The 16,959-nt window shown below is 64.8% G+C and overlaps 1 protein-coding gene across 1 annotated transcript; it reads left to right on the forward strand.

Annotated features, from left to right (window-relative positions):
- Nucleotides 1–2,021: 2,021 nt before the first annotated feature.
- On the forward strand, nucleotides 2,022–2,433 carry aicda (activation-induced cytidine deaminase; the record flags this gene model as incomplete). The annotated part of the gene is made up of 1 exon (XM_041182564.1): nucleotides 2,022–2,433. A coding segment is annotated over exon 1 (412 nt), but the record flags the coding sequence as incomplete, so codon positions are not given.
- Between the last annotated feature and the right edge of the window lie 14,526 nt (nucleotides 2,434–16,959).

The following is a 16,959-nucleotide window of genomic DNA, read 5'->3' on the forward strand; positions in this document are numbered from 1 at the left end:
CGACAGTGCAGCACTCCCTCAGTACTGACCCTCCGACAGTGCGGCTCTCCCTCAGTACTGACCCTCCGACAGTGCGGCTCTCCCTCAGTACTGACCCTCCGACAGTGCGGCGCGCCCTCAGTACTGACCCTCCGACAGTGCAGCACTCCCTCAGTACTGACCCTCCGACAGTGCGGCTCTCCCTCAGCACTGACCCTCCGACAGTGCGGCACTCCCTCAGTACTGACCCTCCGACAGTGCGGCTCTCCCTCAGTACTGACCCTCCGAGATTGCGGCTCTCCCTCAGCACTGACCCTCCGACAGTGCGGCACTCCCTCAGTACTGACCCTCCAACAGTGCGGCTCTCCCTCAGCACTGACCCTCTGACAGTGCGGCTCTCCCTCAGCACTGACCCTCTGACAGTGCGGCACTCCCTCAGCACTGACCCTCCGACAGTGCGGCTCTCCCTCAGCACTGACCCTCCGACAGTGCGGCACTCCCTCAGCACTGACCCTCCGACAGTGCGGCACTCCCTCAGCACTGACCCTCTGACAGTGCGGCACTCCCTCAGCACTGACCCTCCGACAGTGCGGCTCTCCCTCAGTACTGACCCTCCGACAGTGCGGCTCTCCCTCAGTACTGACCCTCTGACAGTGCGGCTCTCCCTCAGTACTGACCCTCTGGGTGAGATGTGTGGGACCCCTTTGCTGCTCCTATCGTGTCTCGAACCCAGCGTTGGGACGTTGCTGTTTCAATCCAGCGTGAGGAGGGTGTTGCAACCCCCACACCTCACCCTGCGCCCACTCTCTGCTCTGCCAGGTACCACTAGTCCCTCCCGATATGCCCAGTGACTGATTGATCCTTACCCTGCTGGATGAGCCACTCGACAGCGCTCACTCCACAGCTGGTGGAGACTTGGAGTATTACACCCGGCACTTAGCGTCAAGCCGCCCCCTGGAGGCTGAGTTGCAGTATGACACCCGGTGCCGGCAGTAAAGCTGCCCCCCGGAGGGCGAGGCACAGTATTACGCCTGACGCACACACACACAGACACACACACACACACACACACACACTGTAACGCTGCCCCCTGGAGGGCGGGTGGGAGCATTACCTCCAGCACCCAGAGTAAAGCTACCCCCCTGGAGGGGGGGTTGGAGTATGACACCCAGGACCCAGCGTAACATTGCCCCCTAGAGGGAGACTTACAGTATCACACAGGGCCAGGTGTAACGCTGCCCCCTGAAGGGTGGGTTATGGTATTACACACAACACCCGCAGTAAAGCTGCCCCCTAGAGGGAGACTTACAGTATCACACAGGGCCAGGTGTAACGCTGCCCCCTGGAGGGTGGGTTATGGTATTGCACACAACACCCGCAGTAAAGCTGCCCCCTGGAGGCTGATTAACAGTATTACACCCCTCTCCCAGTGCAAAGCTGCACCCTGGAGGGGGAGTTACAGTATTACAACAGGCGCCCGCTGCAAAGTTGCCCCCTAGAGGGTGCTTTACAGTATTACACCCGGCTCCCAGTGAAATGCTGCACCCTGGAGGGGGAGTTACAGTATTACACACTGGCTATGAAGTGGTGATACCTCCTGGTGGTAGCTTTTTGTATAACACTCTGGACCTGATTGGCTGCTTTCTGTTCCTAGGTTGGTGACCCCGTGCTGTACCTGTCCTGGGAGTGTTTGATGGGGACGGTGTAGAGGGAGATTTACTCTGTATCTAACCCCGTGCTGTACCTGTCCTGGGAGTGTTTGATGGGGACGGTGTAGAGGGAGATTTACTCTGTATCTAACCCCGTGCTGTACCTGTCCTGGGAGTGTTTGATGGGGACGGTGTAGAGGGGGCTTTACTCTGTATCTAACCCCGTGCTGTCCCTGTCCTGGGAGTGTTTGATGGGGACGGTGTAGAGAGAGCTTTACTCTGTATCTAACCCCGTGCTGTCCCTGTCCTGGGAGTGTTTGATGGGGGACGGTGTCGAGGGGGGATTGACTCTGCCTCTAACCTGCTTCCTCCGGTTTGACCCGCAGTTGCCTGATGACTAAGAAGACGTTCATCTACCACTTTAAGAACGTGAGGTGGGCGAAGGGTCGACACGAGACTTACATGTGCTACATTGTGAAGAGGAGGGACAGCGCCACCTCCAGCTCGCTCGACTTTGGCTTCCTCAGGAACAAGCCGGGTCTCCACGCCGAGATGGTCTTCCTGCACTATCTGAGGGGCTGGGACCTCAACCCCGAGCGCACCTACCGGCTGACCTGGTTCAGCTCCTGGAGCCCCTGCTATGAGTGCGCCCTGCGGGTGGTGGAGTTCTTGCGGGCCTGGCCCAACCTGCGCCTCCGGCTCTTCGTGGCCCGACTCTACTACTGCGGCGACCTGACCCTCCAGCCCGAGGGTCTCCGCCGGCTCAGCAAGGCCGGGGTCGGCCTGGGGGTCATGACCTACAAAGGTCAGGGTGCCCGCTGGGGTCGCCGGGGTTGGGGGGGGGGGGCGGGGTGGGCGTTGGGTGGGGTGGTGGGGCGGCGTGGGCGTTGGGCGGGGTGGTGGGGCAGCGTGGGCGTTGGTGGGTGGTGGGGCGGCGTGGGCGTTGGGTGGGGTGGTGGGGCAGCGTGGGCGTTGGGTGGGGTGGTGGGGCGGCGTGGGCGTTGGGTGGGGTGGTGGGGCGGCGTGGGCGTTGGGTGGGATGGTGGGGCGGCGTGGGCGTTGGGCGGGGTGGTGGGGTGGCGTGGGCATTGGGCGGGGTGGTGGGGCGGCGTGGGTGTTGGGTGGGGTGGTGGGGCGGCGTGGGTGTTGGGTGGGTGGTGGGGCGGCGTGGGCGTTGGGCGGGGTGGTGGGGCGGCGTGGGCGTTGGGCGGGGTGGTGGGGCGGCGTGGGCGTTGGGTGGGGTGGTGGGGCAGCGTGGGTGTTGGGTGGGTGGTGGGGCGGCGTGGGCGTTGGGTGGGGTGGTGGGGCAGCGTGGGCGTTGGGCGGGGTGGTGGGGCGGCGTGGTCGTTGGGGGGTGGTGGGGCGGCGTGGGCGTTGGTGGGTGGTGGGGCGGCGTGGGCGTTGGTGGGTGGTGGGGCGGCGTGGGCGTTGGACGGGGTGGTGGGGCGGCGTGGGCGTTGGTGGGTGGTGGGGCGGCGTGGGCGTTGGGTGGGGTGGTGGGGCAGCGTGGGCGTTGGGTGGGCTGGTGGGGCGGCGTGGGCGTTGGGTGGGGTGGTGGGGCAGCGTGGGCGTTGGGTGGGGTGGTGGGGCGGCGTGGGCGTTGGGTGGGGTGGTGGGGCGGCGTGGGCGTTGGGGGGGTGGTGGGGCGGCGTGGGCGTTGGGTGGGGTGGTGGGGCGGCGTGGGCGTTGGGTGGGGTGGTGGGGCGGCGTGGGCGTTGGGTGGGGTGGTGGGGCAGCGTGGGCGTTGGGTGGGGTGGTGGGGCGGCGTGGGCGTTGGGTGGGGTGGTGGGGCGGCGCGGGTGTTGGGCGGAGTGGTGGTGGGGCGGCGTGGGCGTTGGGTGGGGTGGTGGGGCAGCATGGGCATTGGGTGGGGTGGTGGGGCAGCGTGGGCGTTGGGGGGGTGGTGGGGCGGCGTGGGCGTTGGGTGGGGTGGTGGGGCAGCGTGGGCGTTGGGGGGGTGGTGGGGCGGCGTGGGCGTTGGGTGGGGTGGTGGGGCAGCGTGGGCGTTGGGGGGGTGGTGGGGCGGCGTGGGCGTTGGGTGGGGTGGTGGGGACGCGTGGGCGTTAGGTGGGAAATGGATCACCCTCTCCCTGATCTGCCCACCAGCAACTCCCTCGCCACCTCACTCACTACCTCCTCCCACACCACCTCCTTAACTACCTTCTCCCTCGCCACCTCACTAACGACCTCCCTCACCACCTCCTCCCTCACCACCTCCTCCCTCACCACCTCCCTCACCACCTCCTCCCTCACCACCTCACTCACGACCTCCCTCACCACCTCCTCCCTCACCACCTCCCTCACCTCCTCCCTCACCTCCTCCTCCCTCACCAACTCCTCCCTCACCACCTCCTCCCTCACCACCACCTCCTCCCTCACCTCCTCGCTCACCACCTCCTCCCTCACCACCTCCTCCTCCCTCACCTCCTCCTCCCTCACCTCCTCCTCCCTCACCACCTCCTCCCTCAGCACCTCCCTCACCACCTCCTCCCTCACCACCACATCCCTCATGGCCTCCTCCCTCACCACCTCCCTCACCACCTCCTCCTCCCTCACCACCTCCTCCCTCACCACCTCCCTCACCACCTCCTCCCTCACCACCTCCTCCCTCACCACCTCCCTCACCACCTCCCTCACCTCCTCCCTCACCACCTCCTCCCTCACCACCTCCTCCCTCACCACCTCCTCCCTCACCTCCTCATCCCTCACCACCTCCTCCCTCACCACCTCCTCCCTCACCACCTCCTCCCTCACCACCTACTCCCTCACATCCTCCTCCCTCACCACCTCCTCCCTCACTACCTCCTCCCTCACCACCTCCCTCACCACCTCCTCCCTAACCACCTCCTCCCTCACCACCAACTCCCTCACCACCTCCTCCCTCACCACCTCCTCACTCACCACCTCCCTCACCACCTCCCTCATTACCTCCTCCCTCACCAACTCCCTCACCACCTGCTCCCTCACCACCTCCTCCCTCACCTCCTCCTCCCTCACCACCACCTCCCTCACTACCTCCTCCCTCACCACCTCCCTCACCACCTCCTCCTCCCTCACCACCTCCTACCTCACCAACTCCTCCCTCACCACCTCCCTCACAAACTCCTCCCTCACCACCTCCACCCTCACCACCTCCTCCCTCACCACCTCCCTCACCACCTCCTCCCTCACCTCCTACTCCCTCACCACCTCCTCCCTCACCACCTCCCACACCACCTCCTTCCTCACCACCTACCTCACCACCTCCTTCCTCACCACCTCCTCCCTCACCACCTCCTCCCTCAAAACTTCCCTCACCACCTCCTCCCTCACCACCTCCTCCCTCACCACCTCCTCCCTCACCACCTCCCTCACCACCTCCTCTCTCACCACCTCCTCACTCACCACCTCCTCCCTCACCACCTCACTCACGACCTCCTCCCTCACCACCTCCTCCCTCACCACCTCCTCCCTCACCACCTCCCTCACCAACTCCCTCACCACCTCCTCCCTCACCACCTCCTCCCTCACCACCTCCCTCACCACCTCCTCCCTCACCATCTCCTCCCTCACCACCTCCCTCACCACCTCCCTCACTACCTCCTCCCTCACCAACTCCCTCACCACCTGCTCCCTCACCACCTCCTCCCTCACCTCCTCCTCCCTCACCACCTCCTCCCTCACTACCTCCTCCCTGACCACCTCCCTCACCACCTCCTCCTCCCTCACCACCTCCTACCTCACCAACTCCTCCCTCACCACCTCCCTCACAACCTCCTCCCTCACCACCTCCACCCTCACCACCTCCTCCCTCACCACCTCCCTCACCACCTCCTCCCTCACCTCCTACTCCCTCACCACCTCCTCCCTCACCACCTCCTTCCTCACCACCTCCCTCACCACCTCCTCCCTCACCACCTCCTCCCTCACCACCTCCTCCCTCACAACCTCCCACACCACCTCCTCCCTCACCACCTCCTCCCTCACCACCTGCTCCCTCACCACCTCCCTCACCACCTCCTCTCTCACCACCTCCTCCCTCACCACCTCCTCCCTCACCACCTCCCTCACCAACTCCTCCCTCACCACCTCCTCCCTCACCACCTCCTCCCTCACCACCTCCCTCACCAACTCCCTCACCACCTCCTCCCTCACCACCTCCTCCCTCACCACCTCCCTCACCACCTCCTCCCTCACCACCTCCTCCCTCACCACCTCCTCCCTCACCACCTAATCCCTCACCACCTCCCTCACCTCCTCCCTCACCACCTCCTCCTCCATCACCACCTCCTCTCTCACCTCATCCCTCACCACCTCCTCCCTCACCACCTCCCTCACAACCTCCTCCCTCACCTCCTCCTCCCTCACCACCTCCCTCACCACCTCACTCACACCCTCCTCACCACCTCCTCCCTCACCTCCTCCTCCCTCACCACCTCCCTCACCACCTCCCTCACCTCTTCCCTCACCTCCTCCTCCCTCACCTCCTCCTCCCTCACCACATACTCCCTCACATCCTCCTCCCTCACCTCCTCCCTCACCACCTCCTCCCTCACCACCTCCTCCCTCATTACCTCCTCCATCACCACCACCTCCTCCCTCACCACCTCCTCCCTCACCTCCTCCCTCACCACGTCCTCCCTCACCACCTCCTCCCTCACCACCTCCTCCCTCACCACCTCCTCCTCCCTCACCTCCTCCTCCCTCACCTCCTCCTCCCTCACCACCTCCTCCCTCACCACCTCCTCCCTCAGCACCTCCCTCACCACCTCCTCCCTCACAACCACCTTCCTCACCACCTCCTCCCTCACCACCTCCCTCACCACCTCCTCCTCCCTCACCACCTCCCTCACCAACACCTCCCTCACCACCTCCCTCACCACCTCCTCCCTCACCACCTCCTCCCTCACCACCTCCCTCACCACCTCCCTCACCTCCTCCCTCACCACCTCCTCCCTCACCTCCTCCCTCACCACCTCCTCCCTCACCTCCTCATCCCTCACAACCTCCTCCCTCACCACCTCCTCCCTCACCACCTCCTCCCTCACCACCTCCTCACTCACCTCCTCATCCCTCACCACCTCCTCCCTCACCACCTCCTCCCTCACCACCTCCTCCCTCACCACCTACTCCCTCACCTCCTCCTCCCTCACCACCTCCTCCCTCACCACCTCCTCCCTCACCACCTCCTCCCTCACCACCTACTCCCTCACCTCTTCCTCCCTCACCACCTCCTCCCTCACTACCTCCTCCCTCACCACCTCCTCCCTCACCACCACCTCCCTCACAACCTCCTCCCTCACCACCTCCTCCCTCACCACCTCCCTCACCACCTCCCTCACTACCTCCTCCCTCACCAACTCCCTCACCACCTGCTCCCTCACCACCTCCTCCCTCACCTCCTCCTCCCTCACAACCTCCTCCCTCACTACCTCCTCCCTCACCACCAATCTCACCACCTCCTCCTCCCTCACCACCTCCTACCTCACCAACACCTCCCTCACCACCTCCCTCACCACCTCCTCCCTCACCACCTCCACCCTCACCACCTCCTCCCTCACCACCTCCCTCACCACCTCCTCCCTCACCACCACCACCCTCACCACCTCCTACCTCACCAACACCTCCCTCACCACCTCCCTCACCACCTCCTCCCTCACCACCTCCACCCTCACCACCTCCTCCCTCACCACCTCGCTCACCACCTCCTCCCTCACCACCACCTCCCTCACCTCCTCCCTCACCACCTCCCTCACCACCTCCCTCACCACCTCCTTCCTCACCACCTCCCTCACCACCTCCTCCCTCACCACCTCCTCCCTCACAACCTCCCTCACCACCTCCTCCCTCACCACCTCCTCCCTCACCACCTCCTCCCTCACCACCTACCTCACCACCTCCTCTCTCACCACCTCCTCCCTCACCACCACCTCCCTCACCACCTCCCTCACGACCTCCTCCCTCACCACCTCCTCCCTCACCACCTCCTCCCTCACCACCTCCCTCACCAACTCCCTCACCACCTCCTCCCTCACCACCTCCTCCCTCACCACCTCCCTCACCACCTCCTCCCTCACCACCTCCTCCCTCACCTCCTCCTCCCTCACCCCCTCCTCCCTCACCACCTCCCTCACCTCCTCCCTCACCACATCCTCCTCCATCACCACCTCCTCTCTCACCTCATCCCTCACCACCTCCTCCCTCACCACCTCCCTCACCACCTCCCTCAACACCTCCCTCACCTCTTCAATCACCTCCTCCTCCCTCACCTCCTCCTCCCTCACCACATACTCCCTCACCTCCTCCTCCCTCACCACCTCCCTCATCTTCTCCCTCACCACCTCCTCCCTCACCACCTCCTCCCTCACCACCTCCTCCCTCACCACCACCTCCTCCCTCACCACCTCCTCCCTCACCTCCTCCCTCACCACCTCCTCCCTCACCAGCTCCTCCATCACCACCTCCTCCCTCACCACCTCCTCCTCCCTCACCTCCTCCTCCCTCACCACCTCCTCCCTCACTACCTCCTCCCTCAGCACCTCCCTCAAAACCTCCTCCCTCACCACCACCTCCCTCACCACCTCCTCCCTCACCACCTCCCTCACCACCTCCTCCTCCCTCACCACCTCCCTCACCACCTCCTCCCTCACCACCTCCCTCAACACCTCCTCCCTCACCACCTCCTCCCTCACCACGTCCCTCACCACCTCCCTCACCTCCTCCCTCACCACCTCCTCCCTCACCTCCTCCCTCACCACCTCCTCCCTCACCTCCTCATCCCTCACCACCTCCTCCCTCACCACCTCCTCCCTCACCACCTCCTCCCTCACCACCACCTCCCTCACCACCTACTCCCTCACCTCCTCCTCCTTCACCACCTCCTCCCTCACTACGTCCGCCCTCTCCACCTCCCTCACCACCACCAAGTCCCTCACCACCTCCTCCCTCACCACCTCCCTCACCACCTGCACCCTCACCACAACCTCCCTCACCACCTCCCTCACCACCTCCCTCACCACCTCCTCCCTCACCACCTCCTCCCTCACCACCTCCCTCACCACCTCCCTCACCACCTCCCTGACCACCTCTCTCACTTCCTCCCTCACCACCTCCTCCCTCACCACCTCCCTCACCACCTCCTCCCTCAACACCTCCCTCACCAACTCCTCCCTCACCACCACATCCCTCACGACCTCCTCCCTCACCACCTCCCTCACCACCTACTCCTCCCTCACCACCTCCTCCCTCACCACCTCCCTCACCACCTCCTCCCTCACCACCTCCTCCCTCACCACCTCCTCCCTCACCTCCTCATCCCTCACCACCTCCTCCCTCACCACCTCCTCCCTCACCACCTCCTCCCTCACCACCTACTCCCTCACATCCTCCTCCCTCACCACCTCCTCCCTCACTACCTCCTCCCTCACCACCTCCCTCACCACCTCCTCCCTTACCACCTCCTCCCTCACCACCACCTCCCTCACCACCTCCTCCCTCACCACCTCCTCACTCACCACCTCCCTCACCACCTCCCTCACTACCTCCTCCCTCACCAACTCCCTCACCACCTGCTCCCTCACCACCTCCTCCCTCACCTCCTCCTCCCTCACCACCACCTCCCTCACTACCTCCTCCCTCACCACCTCCCTCACCACCTCCTCCTCCCTCACCACCTCCTACCTCACCAACTCCTCCCTCACCACCTCCCTCACAACCTCCTCCCTCACCACCTCCACCCTCACCACCTCCTCCCTCACCACCTCCCTCACCACCTCCTCCCTCACCTCCTACTCCCTCACCACCTCCTCCCTCACCACCTCCCACACCACCTCCTTCCTCACCACCTCCCTCACCACCTCCTACCTCACCACCTCCTCCCTCACCACCTCCTCCCTCACACCTCCCTCACCACCTCCTCCCTCACCACCTCCTCCCTCACCAGCCTCCCTCACCTCCTCTCCCTCACCACCTCCCTCACCACCTCCTCCTCACCACCTCCCTCAAACACCTCCTCCCTCACCACCTCCTCCCTCACCACCCTCCCTCACCACCCTCCTCCTCTCACCACCTCCTCACCTCACCTCCTCCTCCTCACCACCTCCTCCCTCACCTCCTCATCCCTCACCACTCCTCCCTCACCGACCTCCTCCCTCGACCACGCTCCTCCCTTCACCACCACCGTCCCTCACCACCTACTCCCCACCAACTCCTTCACCACCTCCTCACTCATCTAACGTCCTCCCTCTCCCACCTTCCCTCACCACCATCCAGTCCCTCACCACCTCCTCCCTCACCCTCCCCTCCCACCCACCCTCACCACCTCCCTCACCACCTCCCGCACCACCTCCCTCACCACATCCTCCTCCATCACCACCTCGCTCTCTCACCCTCATCCCTCACCACCTCCTCCTCACCACCTCCCTGACCACCTCTCTCACTTCCTCCCTCACCACCTCCTCCCTCACCACCTCCCTCACCACCTCCTCCCTCAACACCTCCCTCACCAACTCCTCCCTCACCACCACATCCCTCACGACCTCTCCTCACCACCTCCCTCACCACCTCCTCCTCCCTCACCACCACCTCCCTCACCACCTCCCTCACCACCTCCTCCCTCACCCACCTCCTCCCTCACCACCACCTCCCTCACCACCTCCCTCACCACCTCCCTCACCACCTCCTCCCTCACCACCTCCTCCCTCACCACCTCCTCCCTCACCACCTCCTCCCTCACCTCCTCCTCCCTCACCTCCTCCCTCACCACCTCCTCCCTCACCACCTCCTCCTCACCACCTACTCCCTCACATCCTCCTCCCTCACCACCTCCTCCCTCACTAACCTCCTCCCTCACCACCTCCCTCACCACCTCCTCCCTCACCACCTCCTCCCTCACCACCACCTCCCTCACCACCTCCTCCCTCGCCACCTCCTCACTCAACACCTCCCTCACCACCTCCCTCACTACCTCCTCCCTCACCAACTCCCTCACCACCTGCTCCCTCACCACCTCCTCCCTCACCTCCTCCTCCCTCACCACCACCTCCCTCACTACCTCCTCCCTCACCACCTCCCTCACCACCTCCTCCTCCCTCACCACCTCCTACCTCACCAACTCCTCCCTCACCACCTCCCTCACAAACTCCTCCCTCACCACCTCCACCCTCACCACCTCCTCCCTCACCACCTCCCTCACCACCTCCTCCCTCACCTCCTACTCCCTCACCACCTCCTCCCTCACCACCTCCCACACCACCTCCTTCCTCACCACCTCCCTCACCACCTCCTTTCTCACCACCTCCTCCCTCACCACCTCCTCCCTCAAAACTTCCCTCACCACCTCCTCCCTCACCACCTCCTCCCTCACCACCTCCTCCCTCACCACCTCCCTCACCACCTCCTCTCTCACCACCTCCTCACTCACCACCTCCTCCCTCACCACCTCACTCACGACCTCCTCCCTCACCACCTCCTCCCTCACCACCTCCTCCCTCACCACCTCCCTCACCAACTCCCTCACCACCTCCTCCCCCACCACCTCCTCCCTCACCACCTCCCTCACCACCTCCTCCCTCACCACCTCCTCCCTCACCACCTCCCTCACCACCTCCCTCACTACCTCCACCCTCACCAACTCCCTCACCACCTGCTCCCTCACCACCTCCTCCCTCACCTCCTCCTCCCTCACCACCTCCTCCCTCACTACCTCCTCCCTGACCACCTCCCTCACCACCTCCTCCTCCCTCACCACCTCCTACCTCACCAACTCCTCCCTCACCACCTCATCCCTCATGACCTCCTCCCTCACCACCTCCCTCACCACCTCCTCCTCCCTCACCACCTCCTCCCTCACCACCTCCCTCACCACCTCCTCCCTCACCACCTCCTCCCTCACCACCTCCTCCCTCACCACCTCCCTCACCACCTCCCTCACCTCCTCCCTCACCACCTCCTCCCTCACCACCTCCTCCCTCACCACCTCCTCCCTCACCTCCTCATCCCTCACCACCTCCTCCCTCACCACCTCCTCCCTCACCACCTCCTCCCTCACCACCTACTCCCTCACATCCTCCTCCCTCACCACCTCCTCCCTCACTACCTCCTCCCTCACCACCTCCCTCACCACCTCCTCCCTCACCACCTCCTCCCTCACCACCACCTCCCTCACCACCTCCTCCCTCACCACCTCCTCACTCACCACCTCCCTCACCACCTCCCTCACTACCTCCTCCCTCACCAACTCCCTCACCACCTGCTCCCTCACCACCTCCTCCCTCACCTCCTCCTCCCTCACCACCACCTCCCTCACTACCTCCTCCCTCACCACCTCCCTCACCACCTCCTCCTCCCTCACCACCTCCTCCCTCACCAACTCCCTCACCAGCTCCTCCATCACCACCTCCTCCCTCACCACCTCCTCCTCCCTCACCTCCTCCTCCCTCACCACCTCCTCCCTCACCACCTCCTCCCTCAGCACCTCCCTCAAAACCTCCTCCCTCACCACCACCTCCCTCACCACCTCCTCCCTCACCACCTCCCTCACCTCCTCCTCCTCCCTCACCACCTCCCTCACCACCTCCTCCCTCACCACCTCCCTCAACACCTCCTCCCTCACCACCTCCTCCCTCACCACGTCCCTCACCACCTCCCTCACCTCCTCCCTCACCACCTCCTCCCTCACCTCCTCCCTCACCACCTCCTCCCTCACCTCCTCATCCCTCACCACCTCCTCCCTCACCACCTCCTCCCTCACCACCTCCTCCCTCACCACCACCTCCCTCACCACCTACTCCCTCACCTCCTCCTCCTTCACCACCTCCTCCCTCACTACGTCCTCCCTCTCCACCTCCCTCACCACCACCAAGTCCCTCACCACCTCCTCCCTCACCACCTCCCTCACCACCTGCACCCTCACCACAACCTCCCTCACCACCTCCCTCACCACCTCCCTCACCACCTCCTCCCTCACCACCTCCTCCCTCACCACCTCCCTCACCACCTCCCTCACCACCTCCCTGACCACCTCTCTCACTTCCTCCCTCACCACCTCCTCCCTCACCACCTCCCTCACCACCTCCTCCCTCAACACCTCCCTCACCAACTCCTCCCTCACCACCACATCCCTCACGACCTCCTCCCTCACCACCTCCCTCACCACCTCCTCCTCCCTCACCACCTCCTCCCTCACCACCTCCCTCACCACCTCCTCCCTCACCACCTCCTCCCTCACCACCTCCTCCCTCACCACCTCCCTCACCACCTCCCTCACCTCCTCCCTCACCACCTCCTCCCTCACCACCTCCTCCCTCACCACCTCCTCCCTCACCTCCTCATCCCTCACCACCTCCTCCCTCACCACCTCCTCCCTCACCACCTCCTCCCTCACCACCTACTCCCTCACAAACTCCTCCCTCACCACCTCCTCCCTCACTACCTCCTCCCTCACCACCTCCCTCACCACCTCCTCCCTCACCACCTCCTCCCTCACCACCACCTCCCTCACCACCTCCTCCCTCGCCACCTCCTCACTCACCACCTCCCTCACCACCTCCCTCACTACCTCCTCCCTCACCAACTCCCTCACCACCTGCTCCCTCACCACCTCCTCCCTCACCTCCTCCTCCCTCACCACCACCTCCCTCACTACCTCCTCCCTCACCACCTCCCTCACCACCTCCTCCTCCCTCACCACCTCCTACCTCACCAACTCATCCCTCACCACCTGCCTCACAAACTCCTCCCTCACCACCTCCACCCTCACCACCTCCTCCCTCACCACCTCCCTCACCACCTCCTCCCTCACCTCCTACTCCCTCACCACCTCCTCCCTCACCACCTCCCACACCACCTCCTTCCTCACCACCTCCCTCACCACCTCCTTTCCTCACCACCTCCTCCCTCACCACCTCCTCCCTCAAAACTTCCCTCACCACCTCCTCCCTCACCACCTCCTCCCTCACCACCTCCTCCCTCACCACCTCCCTCACCACCTCCTCTCTCACCACCTCCTCACTCACCACCTCCTCCCTCACCAGCTCACTCACGACCTCCTCCCTCACCACCTCCTCCCCCACCACCTCCTCCCTCACCACCTCCCTCACCACCTCCTCCCTCACCACCTCCTCCCTCACCACCTCCCTCACCACCTCCCTCACTACCTCCTCCCTCACCAACTCCCTCACCACCTGCTCCCTCACCACCTCCTCCCTCACCTCCTCCTCCCTCACCACCTCCTCCCTCACTACCTCCTCCCTGACCACCTCCCTCACCACCTGCTCCTCCCTCACCACCTCCTACCTCACCAACTCCTCCCTCACCACCTCCCTCACAACCTCCTCCCTCACCACGTCCACCCTCACCACCTCCTCCCTCACCACCTCCCTCACCACCTCCTCCCTCACCTCCTACTCCCTCACCACCTCCTCCCTCACCACCTCCCTCACCACCTCCTTCCTCACCACCTCCCTCACCACCTCCTCCCTCACAACCTCCTCCCTCACCTCCTCCCTCACCACCTCCTCCCTCACCACCTCCTCCCTCACCACCTCCCTCACCACCTCCTTCCCTCACCACCTCCTCCCTCACCACCTCCCTCACCACCTCCTCCCTCACCACCTCCTCCCTCACCACCTCCTCCCTCACCACCTCCCTCACCACCACCCTCACCACCTCCTCCCTCACCACCTCCTCCCTCACCACCTCCCTCACACCTCCTCCCTCACCACCTCCTCCCTCACCACCTCATCCCTCACCACCTCCCTCACCTCCTCCCTCACCACCTCCTCCTCGATCACCACCTCCTCTCTCACCTCATCCCTCACCACCTCCTCCCTCACTACCTCCCTCACCACCTCCTCCCTCACCTCCTCCTCCCTCACCACCTCCCTCACCACCTCACTCACACCCTCCTCACCACCTCCTCCCTCACCTCCTCCTCCCTCACCACCTCCCTCACCACCTCCCTCACCTCTTCCCTCACCTCCTCCTCCCTCACCTCCTCCTCCCTCACCACATACTCCCTCACATCCTCCTCCCTCACCACCTCCCTCACCTCCTCCCTCACCACCTCCTCCCTCATTACCTCCTCCATCACCACCACCTCCTCCCTCACCACCTCCTCCCTCACCTCCTCCCTCACCACGTCCTCCCTCACCACCTCCTCCCTCACCACCTCCTCCCTCACCACCTCCTCCTCCCTCTCCTCCTCCTCCCTCACCTCCTCCTCCCTCACCACCTCCTCCCTCACCACCTCCTCCCTCAGCACCTCCCTCACCACCTCCTCCCTCACCACCAACTTCCTCACCACCTCCTCCCTCACCACCTCCCTCACCACCTCCTCCTCCCTCACCACCTCCCTCACCAACACCTCCCTCACCACCTCCCTCACCACCTCCTCCCTCACCACCTCCTCCCTCACCACCTCCCTCACCACCTCCCTCACCTCCTCCCTCACCACCTCCTCCCTCACCTCCTCCCTCACCACCTCCTCCCTCACCTCCTCATCCCTCGCAACCTCCTCCCTCACCACCTCCTCCCTCACCACCTCCTCCCTCACCACCTCCTCACTCACCTCCTCATCCCTCACCACCTCCTCCCTCACCACCTCCTCCCTCACCACCTCCTCCCTCACCACCTACTCCCTCACCTCATCCTCCCTCACCACCTCCTCCCTCACCACCTCCTCCCTCACCACCTCCTCCCTCACTACCTCCTCCCTCACCACCTCCCTCACCACCTCCTCCTCCCTCACCACCTCCTACCACACCAACACCTCCCTTCACCACCTCCCTCACCACCTCCTCCCTCACCACCTCCACCCTCACCACCTCCTCCCTCACCACCTCCCTCACCACCTCCTCCCTCACCACCACCTCCCTCACCACCTCCTACCTCACCAACACCTCCCTCACCACCTCCCTCACCACCTCCTCCCTCACCACCTCCACCCTCACCACCTCCTCCCTCACCACCTCCCTCACCACCTCCTCCCTCACCACCACCTCCCTCACCTCCTCCCTCACCACCTCCCACACCACCTCCCTCACCACCTCCTTCCTCACCACCTCCCCCACCACCTCCTCCCTCACCACCTCCTCCCTCACCACCTCCTCCCTCACCACCTACCTCACCACCTCCACTCTCACCACCTCCTCCCTCACCACCACCTCCCTCACCACCTCCCTCACCACCTCCTCCCTCACCACCTCTTCCCTCACCACCTCCTCCCTCACCACCTCCCTCACCAACTCCCTCACCACCTCCTCCCTCACCACCTCCTCCCTCACCACCTCCCTCACCAGCTCCTCCCTCACCACCTCCTCCCTCACCTCCTCCTCCCTCACCACCTCCTCCCTCACCACCTCCCTCACCTCCTCCCTCACCACCTCCTCCTCCATCACCACCCCCTCTCTCACCTCATCCCTCACCACCTCCTCCCTCACCACCTCCTCCCTCACCACCTCCTCCCTCACCACCTCCCTCACCACCTCCTCCCTCACCACCTCCTCCCTCACAACCTCCCTCACCACCTCCTCCCTCACCACCTCCTCCCTCACCACCTCCTCCCTCACCACCTACCTCACCACCTCCTCTCTCACCACCTCCTCCCTCACCACCACGTCCCTCACCACCTCCCTCACGACCTCCTCCCTCACCAGCTCCTCCCTCACCACCTCCTCCCTCACCACCTCCCTCACCAACTCCCTCACCACCTCCTCCCTCACCACCTCCTCCCTCACCACCTCCCTCACCACCTCCTCCCTCACCACCTCCTCCCTCACCTCCTCCTCCCTCACCACCTCCTCCCTCACCACCTCCCTCACCTCCTCCCTCACCACATCCTCCTCCATCACCACCTCCTCTCTCACCTCATCCCTCACCACCTCCTCCCTCACCACCTCCCTCACCACCTCCCTCAACACCTCCCTCACCTCTTCAATCACCTCCTCCTCCCTCACCTCCTCCTCCCTCACCACATACTCCCTCACCACCTCCTCCCTCACCACCTCCTCCCTCACCACCTCCTCCCTCACCACCACCTCCTCCCTCACCACCTCCTCCCTCACCTCCTCCCTCACCTCCTCCTCCCTCACCACCTCCTCCCTCACCACCTCCTCCCTCAGCACCTCCCTCACCACCTCCTCCCTCACCACCACCTCCCTCACCACCTCCTCCCTCACCACCTCCCTCACCACCTCCTCCTCCCTCACCACCTCCCCCACCACCTCCTCCCTCACCACCTCCCTCAACACCTCCTCCCTCACCACCTCCTCCCTCACCACGTCCCTCACCACCTCCCTCACCTCCTCCCTCACCACCTCTTCCCTCACCTCCTCCCTCACCACCTCCTCCCTCA

The sequence above is a fragment of the Carcharodon carcharias genome, unplaced genomic scaffold, assembly GCF_017639515.1.
Source record: "Carcharodon carcharias isolate sCarCar2 unplaced genomic scaffold, sCarCar2.pri scaffold_1086_ctg1, whole genome shotgun sequence".
In the NCBI taxonomy this organism is placed as follows: domain Eukaryota; kingdom Metazoa; phylum Chordata; class Chondrichthyes; order Lamniformes; family Lamnidae; genus Carcharodon; species Carcharodon carcharias.